Here is a 15,731-nt window from a genome sequence, read left to right as displayed (position 1 = left end):
GGGACCTGCCTCTACATCTGCGGGGTTATCCCGAAGGGAGGGCCCCGAGGGAACCGGGGATGCCGAGCGGAGGGAAGGGTGGCCGAGTTCCGGGCCCCCTCCGCTCGCCCGGCGGGGCCCCGGCGGGGCCCGGCCCGGTCCGGTCCGGTCCGGTACCGCCCGGCCTGGGAGCAGCGGTCTCGCCGGCAGGGCCGCGGCCGGGCGGGGCTCGGGCGGACCGGGGAAGCCGGCCGCTGCTCCGCCCCCGCCGCGCTCTCCCCTTCCGCGTTGGCGCGGCGCTGCCCGGGCCCCGGTATAAGCAGCGGCGGCCCGCCGCCGCCCTGCTCCGGCCCATGGAGACGCAGCGGCGGCCCGTCGGCGGCAGGCCGGTAAGAGAGGGGGGCGGGAGGGCGGCTCCGGGGGCGGAGGGTGGGGGGGGCCCCGGTCAGGCCTTACACGCGGCGGCCGCGGCCTGGCCCGGGCCCGGTGGGGACCCCTGCGGAGGCCGGGCTGTGCTCCGCTGCTAACGCCCGCCTTGGCCGCAGGTCGGGGCGTGAGCCGAGGCCGGGAGTCCCCCGCGGGAGCCATGAGCGCGGGCAGCGTTCCCTCCGTCCGGGCTGGCCTGAGGCGCTCCCGGCAGCCAGGCCGCCGGTGTCCCGGCTTGGAGAGAGGATGAGCGGCAGAGAGCCGAGCGAGGGCCGCTGCCTGGGCCCGGGCGGCCTGCCCGGCGCGGAGCCGCCGGAGGAGACGGGGAGCCCGGGCGGGAGCCCTGCGACAGCGCCGAGATGCAGCTGAAGGTGGATTTCTTCCCGCAAGCTGGGTTACTCCTCGGAGGAGATCCACGTCGTGCTGCAGAAGCTGGGGTCTGACGCCGACACCAACACGGTGCTGGGGAGCTGGTGAAGCACGGCCCGCCGAGCGGGACAACACCGAGACCCCACGGAGGCCAAGGAGGCCCCGCTGGTCCCGCGGGGGGGAGCCGCGGACGAAGAGCCCGGCGCCAGCCCGGAGGAGACAGAGAGCGACAACCTGAAGCCCATCGTTATCGATGGCAGCAACGTGGCCATGAGGTGCGTTTGGGTGGGCATAGTGGTCGCCTCCGGGGCTGTTGGTGCTCCATGGGGGTGGTGGTTTTGCAACGTTGTGAGGTGTGCCAAGAGCTTGGAGCCTGAAAACTCACTGAAAATAGCTACTGCGGGATGCTCTGGTAATGTTTTCCAAGGTACCTCACTGATATGCACATGGGCATCAGGTCTGCCTTGTGCCTCTCCTGCACATGGTCTCTGCTGGCCCATGACCAGTGGGTCACAGGGTTCTGAGAGAGCAGGCACGCTTCGTGGGAAATAAAGACATTTCCTCCTGTGTCCCGGCTTAGAGGAGGATAACTGAAGATACATTGTCCTCTTACCTAATGGCTTTATGTAAGTTTCAGTAGCAGGAAGTTGCTCAATAATAATTACAGGGTTAATTAGGTTGAAGGCTCTGTAATATAGAGCTGTTCTCCTGCATTGGAGACCAGTCTCCAAATTGTGACTCTTGTAGTTTGGCTGAACTTCTGTACAGTGTAGAGAACAGGTAAGATGGTGAAGGGGCACTCCAGCCTGTCCAGGGCTGCAAGTCATCCTCAGCATCGTAGGTGCTGATGGCACAGGTCCTGTTGGGCACTGTGACCAGAGGCAGCCTGTGGAGCTGCTTTGGTTGGAATGCAGGAGCCCTAATATCCATGGAGCACCCATGAGCTGAATGCTTACTGGCTTGATGTCTGCCTGCTCTCCTTGGCCATGATGGCGAGCATTGCTTGCCCTTACTTCAACCCCTGATGCCGTGCTCCCCACCTCTACACAGGGGGTCTGGGCTCTGTTAGTTTAATGCACCAGGTTTCTGAATTGGGCTCTGCTGTTGCAGTTCAAAAGCAAGCCTCCTTCACTGCCTTTTAGCTTAATAGGTCTTGTAGCATCTGTTTGTGTACAGAGACTTTTTAATTAACACATAAGTCTGTACTCACACAGAGGTGCTCTGGATTCCTGTAGCTTTTGTCTTAAGGTGAAAGTGCTGAGTGGAGGTTTGCTTGCAGGTGTGGTTTTCTCTGCGCTGTGGTTGACAGTTCTGAGAATAGGACCGAGAAAAGATGGGTTTTGGTCTGCCTGTGCAAGCAACAAATGGCCTGCAAGTCCCAGGGGAAGTGAGGAATTCTGGTGGCAATGGAGTGAGGTTAGAGAGTAAAAGGTGTGACCTGGGCGCATACAGGAGAGCTCAGCCCTTTTCCTGTGGCTCTCCGGCAGCTGTGCACTCACTTGAGGAGAATGGCCCATTGTGAGACCTGGGCTAATAGAGTGACTCCTGCAGTGAGGTTTACCTTGGAGAAGTGCTTAAGCAACGGAATTGGTTGTGGGTTTCGGATGCAGAGCCCCTTACCCATGAAAGTTATCCCAAAAAGCAGAGCAGAGATCACAGCAGATGTGACTCAGGGCAGGCCAGGCGGCAGTAATGCTGCCGATAAGACAGAGCCCGGCATGAGAAAAGCAGTCTGGCTTTTTTAAGCAATTTGCTAGAAGGGGAATTCCATTCTGAAACTTCCTGTATTGATGGTGTGATGTTCCCTGCTGATTCATTTGCAGTGTGTACAGCGGCCTCCCTGAACAGCTCTTGACAAACATATGCAAATCATAGTGGAAATTAGCTTTTACTTCCTTCTAAGGGAATTTTTTCTTGGCTGCTGCCAGATCAGATGAGCCCAATTAGCTGCCTTCTGTAGATGTGAGGTCGGTAGCAGGGACTCAAAGAAAAACATCTGCTTTTTGCATTTATCTCTGAAAGATCATAGTAACCTGTGTCCAGCTACCTGTAGCAAAACGAGTCTGACGCTGGAGAAACTTTTTAGAGCATCTTTGTTCTGATTGTTAATGTCAGCCTTTCTGTAGCTTGGGATTCTGAATGTATATTGGGTATCTCTTTAGGTGTTAGTTTTGTTGCTAAAAGTACCAACATACTTACTTTAAAAACTCTACAACTCTCTGATTTTCCTGATAGTTTCTGAGAAGGGTGAGGACAGGAGAAGTCAAGTTTCTTTCTGGTGGTACTATGGAATAGATCTTAGCAATGCCTCTGCTGGGGTGTAGGTTCTTTGGTAATCACTCTGTGGAGGAGTTCACTCATGTGCTACATGGTGGTGGGAATTGAAATGCTATTGGAGTGTAGATGGGAAGAGTAAAACTCAGGGCAGGAATAGTGCCCAGGTGAGGAAATCTTACTGAATTATGAGACCAGTTATCTTCAGTATAGTACATCTTACCAGGGTGTTATCGTGAAACACAGGCTGTTAGATCCCCAGAACGTAATACAGGGCTGTAATACAGAAATGTTGAAAGCTTGCCAGAACCATTATCAGCAAAAGAGCTGATTACGCTGTAAATACTAGCACTTGTAAAACAGGAGCTGTAGTTTCCTCTTAGAAGTTCTGGAAACTATTGATATGGCCTAATAAATAACTAAGTAGTAGCTTTTTGCATTGCTACATAGCTTCTGATGCTGTCGTCAAACTTTGTTCCGAAGCTGGTGAGTGCTGTTAAGACATTCAGTGCTGATCCTCTTAACAGATGTTAGTTTTGTGCAAATACTGCGTTTGTAACTGATTTGGGGCCATACTAGAATAAAGAAGCATCTTTAAGTGCTGATCTTCTTGATGTAAGAGTGTATAAAATGTCTTTTTTCCTCAAGTTATCAGAATAACTTTACAAGCAAAACCCCTGGTGAGGGTACAGTTTACACTGGCAGAAATTAGCCGCTGGCAGAATAGGACAAAGAGTGTTGAAGATCACATTGTACTCGGGGCTAAAAATAAAGATCTAGAGTCCAGAGTTAAAGCAAAGGTTCTGTTTCAGCAGCTGCAACAATTACAGCTGCTTTCTCCCTCCCAGCGAGGATTTGGGTATTTCTTGGTCCTGAGGTGCTGAAAGGAACAGTCATTCTGAGCTGCTGATGCTGTTTACACAAGATGAGTAACAAATACTGATTGTGCTGCTCCTAATGCTTCTTCACTAGAGGTTGTCTGAGTTGCTGGATCTGTTTGCTTAGTGTGTTGCCTGCCTACATATCCTGAATATTGAGATTCTGACTTTTCTTCTTTGCAGCCATGGAAATAAAGAGGTGTTCTCCTGCCGAGGTATCCTTCTGGCTGTCCAGTGGTTTTGGGACAGGGGACACAAGGATATTACGGTCTTTGTGCCATCTTGGAGGAAGGAGCAGCCACGACCAGATGTGCTTATAACAGGTGTGGAAATATGAAAACCAAAAGTGGCTTTGCAGGCTTACTGCTTTGTCACTTAATGAGTTCTAGTTAGTAATTAACTTAGGAATGGAAGATCTGAGTAGGAAGAGATCTAGTAAGCTGCTGACCAGTGAGAATTAGTCATTAACTTCTCCACAAAGTGAGTATTTGACTGTAACATACTTGACGCTGTAGCCTGGACAGAATTTCTGCATGCTAAAAGTTAAAGCTTGCTGGGAGTTCAGTCAGAATTACTCATATTGAGGGAGTTTGCTCTGAACTTGCAGACAGCTGAGATCTCCAAGTAACTTTACTCACAAAATCTATGCCTGGAATATGGCACTACAAAAGATAGGAGCCTGCCACTCTGAAATGCATATTGCAACTTTGCATCTAAGGATTTTGTTGGATGGGAGTGACTGTGTTACAGCAGCCTCTGTGGTGTGCTCCGAGTGTTTGCGGGTGCCATGCAGGCACTGGGGTAGGAGTCCACCTCTGATAGCCTGATGGATGGTATAAGAAAAGAGATGAGCATACGGGCTGGCTTGTGGAGAGGTGGAATGACTTTCCATGAATTCTGTCGTTTATTATCATGTACTTATCTGTGCAAACGCCTTTGGGCTGTGCACGTGTGTTCCACAGTTGTGTTTGGTTCTAGACCAATACATTCTCCGTGACCTTGAAAAGAAGAAAATTCTGGTCTTCACTCCTTCCAGGAGGGTTGGAGGCAAACGTGTTGTCTGTTATGACGATCGATTCATTGTGAAACTGCACATGAGTCTGATGGCATTGGTGGTTTCGAACGATACTTATCGGACCTGCAGAACGAGCGTCCTGAGTGGAAGAATTCATTGAGGAGCGTCTGCTGATGTATTCCTTTGTTAATGACAAGTATGTTCCCGTTCTTCCTTTGCTTTTACATAAGATCTGTGTGAGCTGTCTTGTTTTAATGAAGCAATAGCAAGTGATGTATGAAAAGAACAAAATGCTGGTACAGAATTGTAGAAGGAAGTGTGGTGGGAAGAATTGCCCAACTGCGATGAGGCACAAAGGCATAAGAAATTGGAGTCGTCTCAATAGCTCTTCATAGCTTAGAGCTAGGAGCTCTGCTGTAGTGGAGCTCCAAGGAGAGCTTCAAGGCTCAATTTCCTCACAGGACAATCATTAGCAGGTCCAGCAGCAAGTACTATTTCTGATCAGCAACAGAGCACAGAACCTTTCCCGTGCCTGCAGTGAAGCATTTCATGTTGGTCTTTACCTGGTGACAGGAGGGTTCTCTCTGCAGTGAATTGGGAAAGCTTCTTGAGCTCAGATAGGGTTTTTTAGTTTAATCTTCAATGAATGGGAGACTTCAAGAAGAAATAACACCCTGACCTAAGAAAGCAAACTTCTCGTGATTGAGATTTATTTTCCTTTAGGTTTATGCCTCCAGATGATCCCTTAGGGCGCCACGGCCCCAGCCTGGATAACTTTCTCAGAAAGAAACCTGTGGTGCCAGAACACAAGAAACAACAGTGCCCTTATGGTAAGACCTGCCTTCTAAACATGAAGGCTGAGGTGTCTGTGCAAGTGTAATTCATACATCTATTAGTAGAATTCAGCAGGTCATGCCGTGCTCATTCCATGCTCTGCCTTTCCTTGCAGGGAAGAAATGCACTTATGGAATTAAGTGTAAATTCTACCACCCTGAAAGGATCAATCAGCCCCAGCGCTCATTAGCTGATGAACTCCGAGCCAATGCAAGGTTGTCTCCTACCAGAAGTACCAGTGCCAAGGAGGAGAAAAAGGGCAAAAGAGGTTCCCAGGCAGAGCTCTTGTGCTCTGTGCCCTCCGAGAATGATAAAAGCTCTTTGCAGAAGGTCTCTGCAGAGAGGAAAAGCTTGACCCACAAAGCAAAGGCCAGTGATGTTACACTTCAGGTCAAAGGCTGTGTGTCAGGCAGTGTCCCCCCTAACAGTGGGAGCCACAGGTCCTCTGACAGGTACCAGCAGCCTCATATGGACTCTCTGACTTATATCTCTCAGGAGCATCTCGACTCAGGCATTGGGTCTCTGGAGAACCAACTGTCTGACATGTGGCCTTACAGATCTACCAGTCACTGTGATCATTCCCATGCTGATCAGGTGGCAGTCTGCACCTGCGGTAGGCAGAGATCCGTCTACCCACATTCTCCCAGCTTAGAGCAAAATGGTCTGGTCTCTTACAAGCATGGTTCCCACAAATCTTCTTCCTCTGGTGCTAGCTTCTTGCAGTATAGCCCTGAGATATCTCACTCAGGACCACCTCACTCTTTCTCAGGCTATGGAGTACCTGTACACCCAGCTAATGCTGGGCAATACAGTCTGCCCAGTGAGTATAACACCCCTCCACCTCATTCTCGTGAGTACTGGTCTGAACCATACCAGATGCCTCCTCCTCAAGTGAGATCTTCCAGTGTGCGATGATCCTCGCTCTGTGCAGAGAGCCCCAGGCCGGCGTATGGGGAGTCCTGCCAGTGGGCTGTGCCTGACCAGTTTGCAGAGGAACGGGCCAATGTGGCATGTCAAGCTGCTGTGGCATATTCCATCCCCATTTAGTTGATGCTGTGATGAGCCGTTTCCCTCGGCTTCTGGATCCCCAAAGGCTCGCTGCAGAGATACTCACGTACAAGTCTCAGAATCCAGGTATATGAGGTGATGCTGAGGGCAGCCAGGCATGTGAAAAGCTTGAAGGGCAGTGTTGCACTCTATAGCTGCCATAGCTGCCTTCTGAGGGCTCCTTCTTACTCCTTGGAAGTACCAGGCTCTAGTTGGAGGCTGGATACCAGGTTGTAGTATGCTCACAGCAAATTCTGGTCTAGATACAACAGTGTGCCCCTCTTGGGTGAGAGCACCTTAAGGTCTCATCTTCCCCAGGGGCTGTCGAAGAGGCTCTGGGTGTTGAACAGAAGAGGCTGCAACCTCAGAGCAGGCTTTTTCCTTTGGGGGTTGCATGGTGAGTTAGGCCCACCCTCAATTCCTGCAGTTGTTCAGAAACTGAATGTGACCTTACTCCTCCCATTGGCTTCAGTTTTGGGATGGTTTAGTGCATTGTCAGGCATGCAGAGGGAGGACTTGGGGGGGCTTGTGAAAGATCTGGGCTGCTACCTTTGCAGTGGCATGAGGCTTGTTTGTGAAGATTGAAATGCATTGTCAAGGCTGTTCTTAGCTCTTAACTAAGCCTCTTTACTAAATCCTTCCATGCAGATCTGTGGGAAATGTTGGATTATATCTAGTACGGAGCTAGGTTTGGCTGACTCTAATTTGGCTTTATTGGTGCACTTCTTTGAGGATGCTTTCCATACCCCTCCCACTGAAGCTGACCTTCCTGAGATGACGCAGTTCTCCAAGATGTACCACAAGTGCTTAGCAAGCTGCTCAGCTCCCAGGAAACAGAGCTGGGAGTGCAGCCCTTCCTCAGGACGAGAGGCCTGACACTGCTCCAGAGCTGGGACATGCAGTTGTCAGGGCACGTGGATGACCACGCTGTAGATGCTGCTCTGCAACGCTGGCCTTGCCTGGTAACGTGTCTTAGGCTATCTCTGTACAACACTGACAGGGAGGATTTATGATGTTGTGCCTTGTGTCTTCAGACAGCAATAGCTTTGAGCACCCAGTAAAACAGCTGTAGTCATGTCTGGACTGCTGCCAGTGCTATTCTGGAGGATTCCTTAATATTTTTCCCCTCTGTAAAGCTGTTGCTTCATCTTCTTACTAATGTTCTCCTGTCCCCTTCAGCTTTGTCAAACTATAGCGGCATCCAAAAACGTAGAATGAGGCTTACTTGGTAAGACTGTTCCCCTTTCATTCCCTTTTACTCTGCAAGATGTTTTGGTTTTTTTTACTGTAGATACTGTAACAGATTTTAAAGATGCAAAACCAATTGCTGTAGTAATTGGTTCTGGTCCTGGAATTTCACTGTGCTTAGAATGCAAAGGTGTTTCTTGCACTTGCAGGCCAGAAGCAGTTGATTTGTTGATACACATTGTATCTGTGTGGTTTTTGTTATGTGTTTTTAAATACGTCCAGCTTGTGGTGAAACCCAGGTCGTTGAGTGGCAGGTCATGATGGGGAGAGCAGGATACAGCTGTTGGAGAACCCTCTTCAGGAATAGCTTTCTCTATCAATCACTGTTCTTCCCTCTGACTGTCCAAGGAGTGACCTACCCAGACTGGCACCATGTGCCATAAAAACCACAGGGACACAGAAACCTGTATACCTGGTGAATTATGATACATTACAGATGAGTAATGTTTCATGTTAGTAAGCAAAATGCTTCTTAATTTTAAGTAACCTGAGACTTTGCATATTTGTAAATTACAGGAAAAATGGTTTTTTAATGTTATTGTCCAGCAGCTTGCTGCTTGAGGCTGGTTTTAATTAGAATAGTCTCGACTCAGCCATTGTGTTACTTGGCGTGGTGGGGTTTGGTGTTCTGGTGGAATGCTGATACATGCTTCTTCTCTTGCAATCAGAAGATTAACATTTTATACTCACAAGCTGACATTTTACTGACCTCTCTGTAGCATTATGCAGTATATAGCTCATGTACTGAATGGAGGCAGCCGGCTGAAAGCCATGGCAAAGCAAGAACGTGTGTTATATAAATAAAAACTGCTGAGTTGAATGATTTGGTCTCTGGTGGCTTTTTGAAAGACCAGTCAACGTTTTGGCTGGCGTTCCAGGGAAGTCAGGGAATCAGCCTTCCTCCCTGGGGTTCCTCTGACAGTCTTGGGTCTCCATACGCAGTCTGATGGCTGGATGTATTGACAGGCTTGTTGACTGATGCAGTGTCACAGAGCCAAAAATCAAAGCTCCAAACTGCTGTAGCAGATCACAGCATGTCCAGTGTCCACTGTTCACTTGGCGTTGCTGAAGTTGGCTCACTGCACAGCGGAGGTGTAGCTGGCATGTTCCACTATGAGAGCCTCAGTGGTGCTGGGTGTCTCAGGAATAATACTGATTATTTTGGCATAAATCCTATGGGCTGTGCTTGAGTTCCAATGGGCAATTCCACAGTGCAGCCTGGAAATAAAGCCATGTTTTATCCAGTTATAAAGCACATCTGTGCCAGATGTTGAGCATGATAATACACCAACATGTCAAGACTTTGCTCTAAAGCTTTGTTATGAACTGGGGAGGAAATGCAGTAGGACTTATCAATGCTCACATTCCTGTGTAAGAATCTTCCCCTCCCATCTGCTGTCCTGCAGTACAGCGTGTTCTTCCCTGACCTGCTGAGTAACTTTATGGTCTTTATTCAAATGTCTGCTTTTAATTTAATACAGGGCAATGACCCTTTCTAGTTAATCACAAACAAAGCTCCTGGAGATAGTGCTTTGCTTCAAAACCCAAACCTGAAACCTCACAGTCTTGAAAGGTCATTTACTGGCTGTGGGAGAGGAACCCTCCTGAGGATGTCACCTGAAGGGACAAGGGCTTGTGTGGCTCTGTGCAGGTATGATGGGGAGGGTCTTGGTGGGGAGGGGATCAAGGGTTGTTGTGGACCCCATGAGACCTTTTAACTGGGTGAAGACTCTTGTGTTCATAGTTGGGCCTGCAGCTGAAAAGTGCTGCAGGGTTTTAAGGCTGATCTGCCTGTAAAGTACCTGAAGAGAGAGTTTTGGAAGGGGTGGAGGGAATCTTTACTTCTGTCAAAGCTGAACCAACACAACTAAAGGAAGCTGTGCAGGAGAGGAAGAGGTGGTGGTGATTGATTTGGTTATGATGTTAACAGCCCTTTTCTATCGCAGTGACAGTCTTGTTGGCACATGGAGCAATTTGGGAGGGTCGGTCCCTAACACAAACCAAAACTATTCCCGCAAACTGCTGCTGTTTGTGCTGCCACGCACCCAGAAACCCCAGCTGAGATCCAGTTCCAAGCGCTCATTCTCCCACCCAAGGCTTCTGCATGAGTGAACTGGAGCATCCTCTCTGAGTGTAAGTAAGTACCACTTTCCCATGTGCCAGGCATCCTGGTGGACCTCTTGGCTGTGGTGCCCGGGGGAATGCTGCTCAGAGCCATCGCTGATGGGTGTTTTCCCCCCTGCACTGAGTCAGAGGAGCTGCCACCCTGCCCACTGTTATTGTGGAGTTTTCACGACGCAGCCTGTGGCTTACCGCTTCCTCGGGGCGCATCGATGGGGAGGACCTGTCATAACTGCTGTGCACTTGCATTGTGTTTCTTATCCATCTAAAATAGGTTAGATCTTCCTCTCAGTTCACTGATCTCTTTAAAGTTTAAGGAGGTCACACACAGGCACCCTGCTGAAAGCTTCCTGTACTTCAGCAAGCTTGCCCTGTCTCCATCCTGTCAGCCTTGTGCTGAGCCCCGAGGCTGCCTCCTCTGAGCAGCTTTTCCTACCCCAACAGGGTGAGGAATTGCTGCTGTTCTCTTTGAAAGGAGGAGCTGGGGGGCAGAAAGCTCCTGAAAAACGTTAGGGCACAACTTTGGGAAAGAGAAGGAGAATTCCTGGGATGATCTAAGGCTGTTCCTGTTGGGCAGTGGGGCTAAGGGGAACTGGCTGAATGGCACTGAGCTCTCCAAGTCTGGTGAGCCTGTCCATAGCTCTTCCCTTCCAAGCCAAGTTGTTGGAGTGGTCACATCATTCTCACTTGTCGTGTGTTGCTTCCTGCTCTCAGCATGAGGGGATTGCTGTGGCTGCATCCCCACAAAGCATGAGACAGCGTAAAGGGAACCGAGGAAGGAGGGTTTGGGTAGGAAAAACTTGGATGTGAAAGTGAGGAGGCTGAGTGAAGGTGCTTGTAAAGAGGAATGAGGGGTCCACCCGTGTGTTTTGGGGCTAGAGAAGAAGAGTCTCCTCTTTAGCTTCCCAGTTGTGCCAGAAATAGATGGGAAAGGTAATTAGAGCTCATCAAAGGAAAGGCTTTGCTCCCACTGCACAAAGAAAGGGCAAAGAGGCAGGGGAAGAGCCCAGCCGCAGTGCTGCAGGGTAGCTGGACTGGTGGTGTTTAAAGCAATACTCCAAAATAGGAAGGAAGAAATGGGAAGCTTTGCTGTGGCAGAGGTCAGAGGCTGCTGGATGCTCCTCTTGCCTTCCCCTGGGTCAGGCAGTGACCCAGGAAGGGTCCTGGGCAGCGGATGCAGCCCCCAGCCCATAGGGAATCAGGTACCCAGTGTCCATGGGGCCCCAGCCGGCTCTCCAGGCTCTGCTTGTGCCCTTCTTGCTCCCTCAGCTTCCATTTGAACCCATCCGGTTCCCTCCATGGGGGATTGCCAGGATGTGGCCAGCTTGACTAAAGTTTCAAAGTGTTTCCAGAGGCAAGGATCTGACCCAAGGCTCCTGCACAGGCCTTGGGAAAAGGGGTGCTGTGTGATGGAGGCACAGTGTGTGTGTGTGGTATCATGTGCGGTGTGATGATGCCACCTTACAAGGCAGCAGGTTCAGCATCAAAGCCAGCTCTGAGGCTGCAGGGCTGGTTCTCTCCCTGCAGAAAGGAAGAGGTGTCCCGAGCACGGCAGCAGCTCTGCACTGGGTGTTTCAGAGGCACAGACTTGCTGTAAGACAAACGGAGGAAGTGAGTAATGCAGCGGAGGAAACGTTGACCCGAAGTGAGCAGAAAGGTGTTACAGCTGGAGAGGGTCCTGTTGGAGGGAAGGAAAGAGCCTGTGAGGACAGGACAAGGGGAATGGCTTTAACCTGCCAGAGGGGAGATTGAGATGAGCTCTGAGGCAAAAGCTCTTCCCTGTGAGGGTGCTGAGGCGCTGGCACAGGGTGCCCAGAGAAGCTGTGGCTGCCCCATCCCTGGCAGTGTTCAAGGCCAGGTTGGACACAGGGGCTTGGAGCAACCTGCTCTAGTGGAAGGTGTCCCTGCCCGTGGCAGGGGGTTGGAACTGGATGAGCTTTAAAGTCCCTTCAACTCAAACTATTCTGGGATTCTATGAAAGCAGGCGGAGGCAGGAGGCTGGGATGCAGAGTGCATCAGTGCTCACCCTCCAGCCATGCATTTTTCATTTCACCTCTCACCAGCGCTCCTCAATGCTTTGAGGTTTAGCCCCTGAATACCCCTGTGCTCCTTCAGGCCAGGGTTTGCCTGTGGAAAGCTTCTCCTGAAGGAGTTGCTCCAGGGCAGCAGGAACGCTTTCTCTGTCTCATCTTCTCCCAGAGCAGGATAAACCCCTCAGTGCAGTGGCTTGGGGAGCAGCAGCCAGCTCAGCCCTCCTGGCAAAGCCAGCAGTGGGAAGCAGCTTCCCCATAGCCCTGCATTGCACAAATGTGCTGGAGTAGATACAGCAGCTGGTTGAGCAATAGGTCAGGAGGATTTGCATGGTGTGTTGGCCTGGGGGAAAGGTTTCCACAGGCGGGGAGGCAGCGATTGCCTCACTGGGTGATGTGGCGAGGGTGCTGCAGCAGGAGCTGCCCACACACAGGGCTGCTCGGGGGGGAGGAAGAGCTGGTCAATGCAGTTAATGCTGCTTGAGATCCCCCTGCGCCTCCTCACCCCTGCTATGGCAGTGGCTGAGCAGAGCGGGGCTGGCAGGGGGTTCCCAGCACAGCCCCATGGGGGAGAGAGGAGATGCGGCTGCAGCAGGGCTGGGGCCTTGTCACATCGCTGCAAAGCTGCTGCCTGGTGGCCCCAGGTCTTCTGGATGCTCTGTGGTCATTGCAGGACAGGGGATGGCCCATCTGGGGCCGGGGGTTTGCTGCTGCAGAGTCCCACCAGTGTCTCATTTGCAGGTCCTGGTTTATTTATTTTGGTGCTTCTAAGCACGGGGCTGTCCCACCTCCAGCACCTGGCAGGAGCCAGGTCGGTGCAGGATGAGTCAGGCTGCTGCTATTTGCATTGCATCAGTTCCCTGATGGTGCTGGGTGCTGCACGGGCACGTTGGGAGGAACCATCCCTGCTCGCTGAGGAGCTTGTCCCTAGTCCCTGTATCCAGCCAGCTCCCTGGGATGGCCACTGAGGCTGCGCTCAGGGCTGTGGGGATGGTTTCCATGTGCTCTGCAGGGCAGCAGCAGCCTCAGGGTCATGGCAGCAGCTCCGTAGTGTCAAACAGCATCAGATGAGTCTGCCTGGGGCTGGCAACAAAACCAAAGTGGCTGCTGTCTCTTAGGGGCAGCTACAGCCTTTGCAACAGGCCCTTTGCCAGCAAGTGGCTTCATTCCCCCTTTACCTGCTGCTTTTGGGGAGTTACCAAGTGCCAGACACTTGTGGGGACACTGCTGCTGAAGGTGTAGGTGGCTGAGGGTGGCTCACAGCACGTTCACGTGTGCAGGGAACACTTCCCTGAGTGAATCACCGCTGGGGCCTCATCCCCTCCCTGATCACCAAGAGCTCCTCTGGGTGCCCCTTCCCCTGGGAGCAGCAGCACCGGGCTCTGTGGCCATCCCAGCCAAGCAAGAAACACCAAACACAACCGAGTGGGAAGTGGGCACCTCTATTTGCCAGCAATGGAGGAGCGGGAGGACAGGGCAGGATGGGAGCAGCTCCCTGAGAGGTGAGACCAGGGTTTGGGCACAGGGTGGCCCATCACTCCTGCAGCTTGCATGGGAGCCCAAAGCCTATTCTGGCACCTATGGAGGGCTCAGCACCCATCTCCAACCTCCCCCCTCCATCCTCTGCTCCAGCATGGCGTTCCCATGGCACAGCATCCCTGGCTGAGCCCTTCTCCAGGGATGAGAGTTCCTTGGACTCCCCAGCAGAGCCTGTTCCCACCATGGGCTGTTGCAAGGAGCCGGCCGAGAGTTGCGACACGAGTGTGGAGCCGCTGACGGAGGGGCCTGATCCGGCCAACAAGGAAGTAAAAGGGGCAGCGCTTGTGTTTTGCAATCCATGTGCGGCCCCACCATCGCCTGCTTGTGCAAGGGGACGGGGAGCTGGCTGTGCCCTCACTCCTTGCTCTTGGAGGCTCCCAACATGTTGCAGCAGATCAGGATGATGTTCTTTGTTGGGTTCCACCACAGACACCTCACCCCAGGGCACAGCCAGCCCTGCGGGAGCAGCTCACCCTCAGCTGCCTCCGGGCTGGTTCCTGCTGCTGGGAAGTGGCTGCAGCTCTGCTGAGCAGGCAGGACCGGGCAGGGCCCGGCTGGCACTGCGGGATGGAGGCACATATGGGGACACATGGGAACAGAAGCTGGACGGTGCCATCCTGCCCGGGCAGGGAGGGACATGCGGCTCCTTCCTGTCTCGCTGGCACCCTGCTCGCACCTTCACTTTGGTTTCCTGGCCATCATGGAGCCGCTGGCCTCAAGGAGTTGTGGCCGGGATCGGGCCCCGCTGCCAGGGTGGCTCCAGCCACCGGCCTCCTTTAACAGAGCAAAAGGGCAAGAAGGGAAGCACTGGCTGGAGCTGTGCAGGAGCACAGCACCACCTCCTGCCAGGTACCTCCCAGTGCCCAGATGGAGCTGGAGCGCTCCCCGTGCTGCCCATGGGCAGAGCTGAGCGCCCCATCCCCAGCTCTGGTGCTGGTGGCAGGTCCCCCCTCTCCCACCACAGGCTCCCCATTCCCCTGCTCTACCTGCCGGCCTCTCTCCCTTGCTCCCGCTGGCATTCCGCTCCTCTGCGTCCCCCGGCAGCTCGGGGCTGTCACCGCTGCCCCACCGCAGCGGCCGCTCCTGCAGCTGGGACGGGGTGTGAGGGTCCAGGGTGCTAGAAGGAACTTGGGGGGGGGATCTGGGGGTCCTGCAGGGAACTCACCCGCTGGCGCAGGCTCTGCTGCTCCCGCAGCAGCTCCAGGAACCGGCTGCTCCAAAGCAGCTTCTCGGCGCCCAGCTCGGTGCAGAGGAAGCGGACATCGGCCTCCAGCGCCTCCAGCCTCTCCAGCACGGCCTCGCCGGCATCACCGCGCCCTGGCACTGCAGCTCAGCGCCCACCAGCGCCCCACGACACCCCCCCTGCACCAGGGAACCCACCTGCCTGCCCCGGCTCCAGCGCAGCAGTGGAGTCCCCGTCCTCATCCTCCTCCTCACTCCCCTCGCTGCCGCTTTCCAGCCTCAACCGCAGCACCGCACCGAGCTGAAAGCCACCATGGACAGCAAGGACTGATGTCCACGGGCTGCTGAACCCACACAGCCCTGGCACTGACCGTGAGTGGGGAACGCTGCTGTGCCGTGCCTTGGGGACCTACAGCCCTGCTGGTGCCACGGGGCCTCCCAACAGACCATGTCACCGGGCTCAGATGGGTCCCAGGGAGCGGAGATCTCTGCATTCCCCATGGAGTTACCTCCTCGGCGACCTGGAAGGCGATGTCCCAGCAGCTCTTGTAGCAGATCAGCAGGTACTGGGGAGAGGATGGTGGGTTCATGGTGAGCAGCAGGCACAAACCTGCCTGGTGCAATGTCCCCAGGGCTCTTAGTGGGCAGAGCCACACAGTGCCTTGAGCCAAGAGCCAATCCCCAAGGATGAGGGTCCCGATCCCCCAACTGGCCACAACCCCCAGCACCACCGTTACAGCGATGCACCCCATGCCCTCACCACCTTTGGAGCCAACACAAACATGTGCC

The 15,731-nt window shown here is 53.1% G+C and overlaps 1 protein-coding gene across 1 annotated transcript; it reads left to right on the top strand.

Annotated features, from left to right (window-relative positions):
- Window positions 1-286: 286 nt before the first annotated feature.
- On the top strand, window positions 287-8,890 carry ZC3H12A (zinc finger CCCH-type containing 12A). Its single transcript, XM_030504474.1, is given in 11 exon segments — window positions 287-368; window positions 525-736; window positions 739-788; window positions 790-1,049; window positions 4,110-4,249; window positions 4,905-5,057; window positions 5,060-5,089; window positions 5,092-5,137; window positions 5,665-5,771; window positions 5,891-6,792; window positions 6,795-8,890. Coding segments are annotated over 10 exon segments (1,896 nt in total). The 5' UTR covers window positions 287-368; window positions 525-651; the 3' UTR covers window positions 6,918-8,890.
- Window positions 8,891-15,731: the final 6,841 nt, after the last annotated feature.

Source organism: Strigops habroptila, chromosome 12 (assembly GCF_004027225.2).
Source record: "Strigops habroptila isolate Jane chromosome 12, bStrHab1.2.pri, whole genome shotgun sequence".
Classification (NCBI taxonomy): Eukaryota; Metazoa; Chordata; class Aves; order Psittaciformes; family Psittacidae; genus Strigops; species Strigops habroptila.
This window is presented reverse-complemented; position numbering and strand designations above follow the sequence as displayed.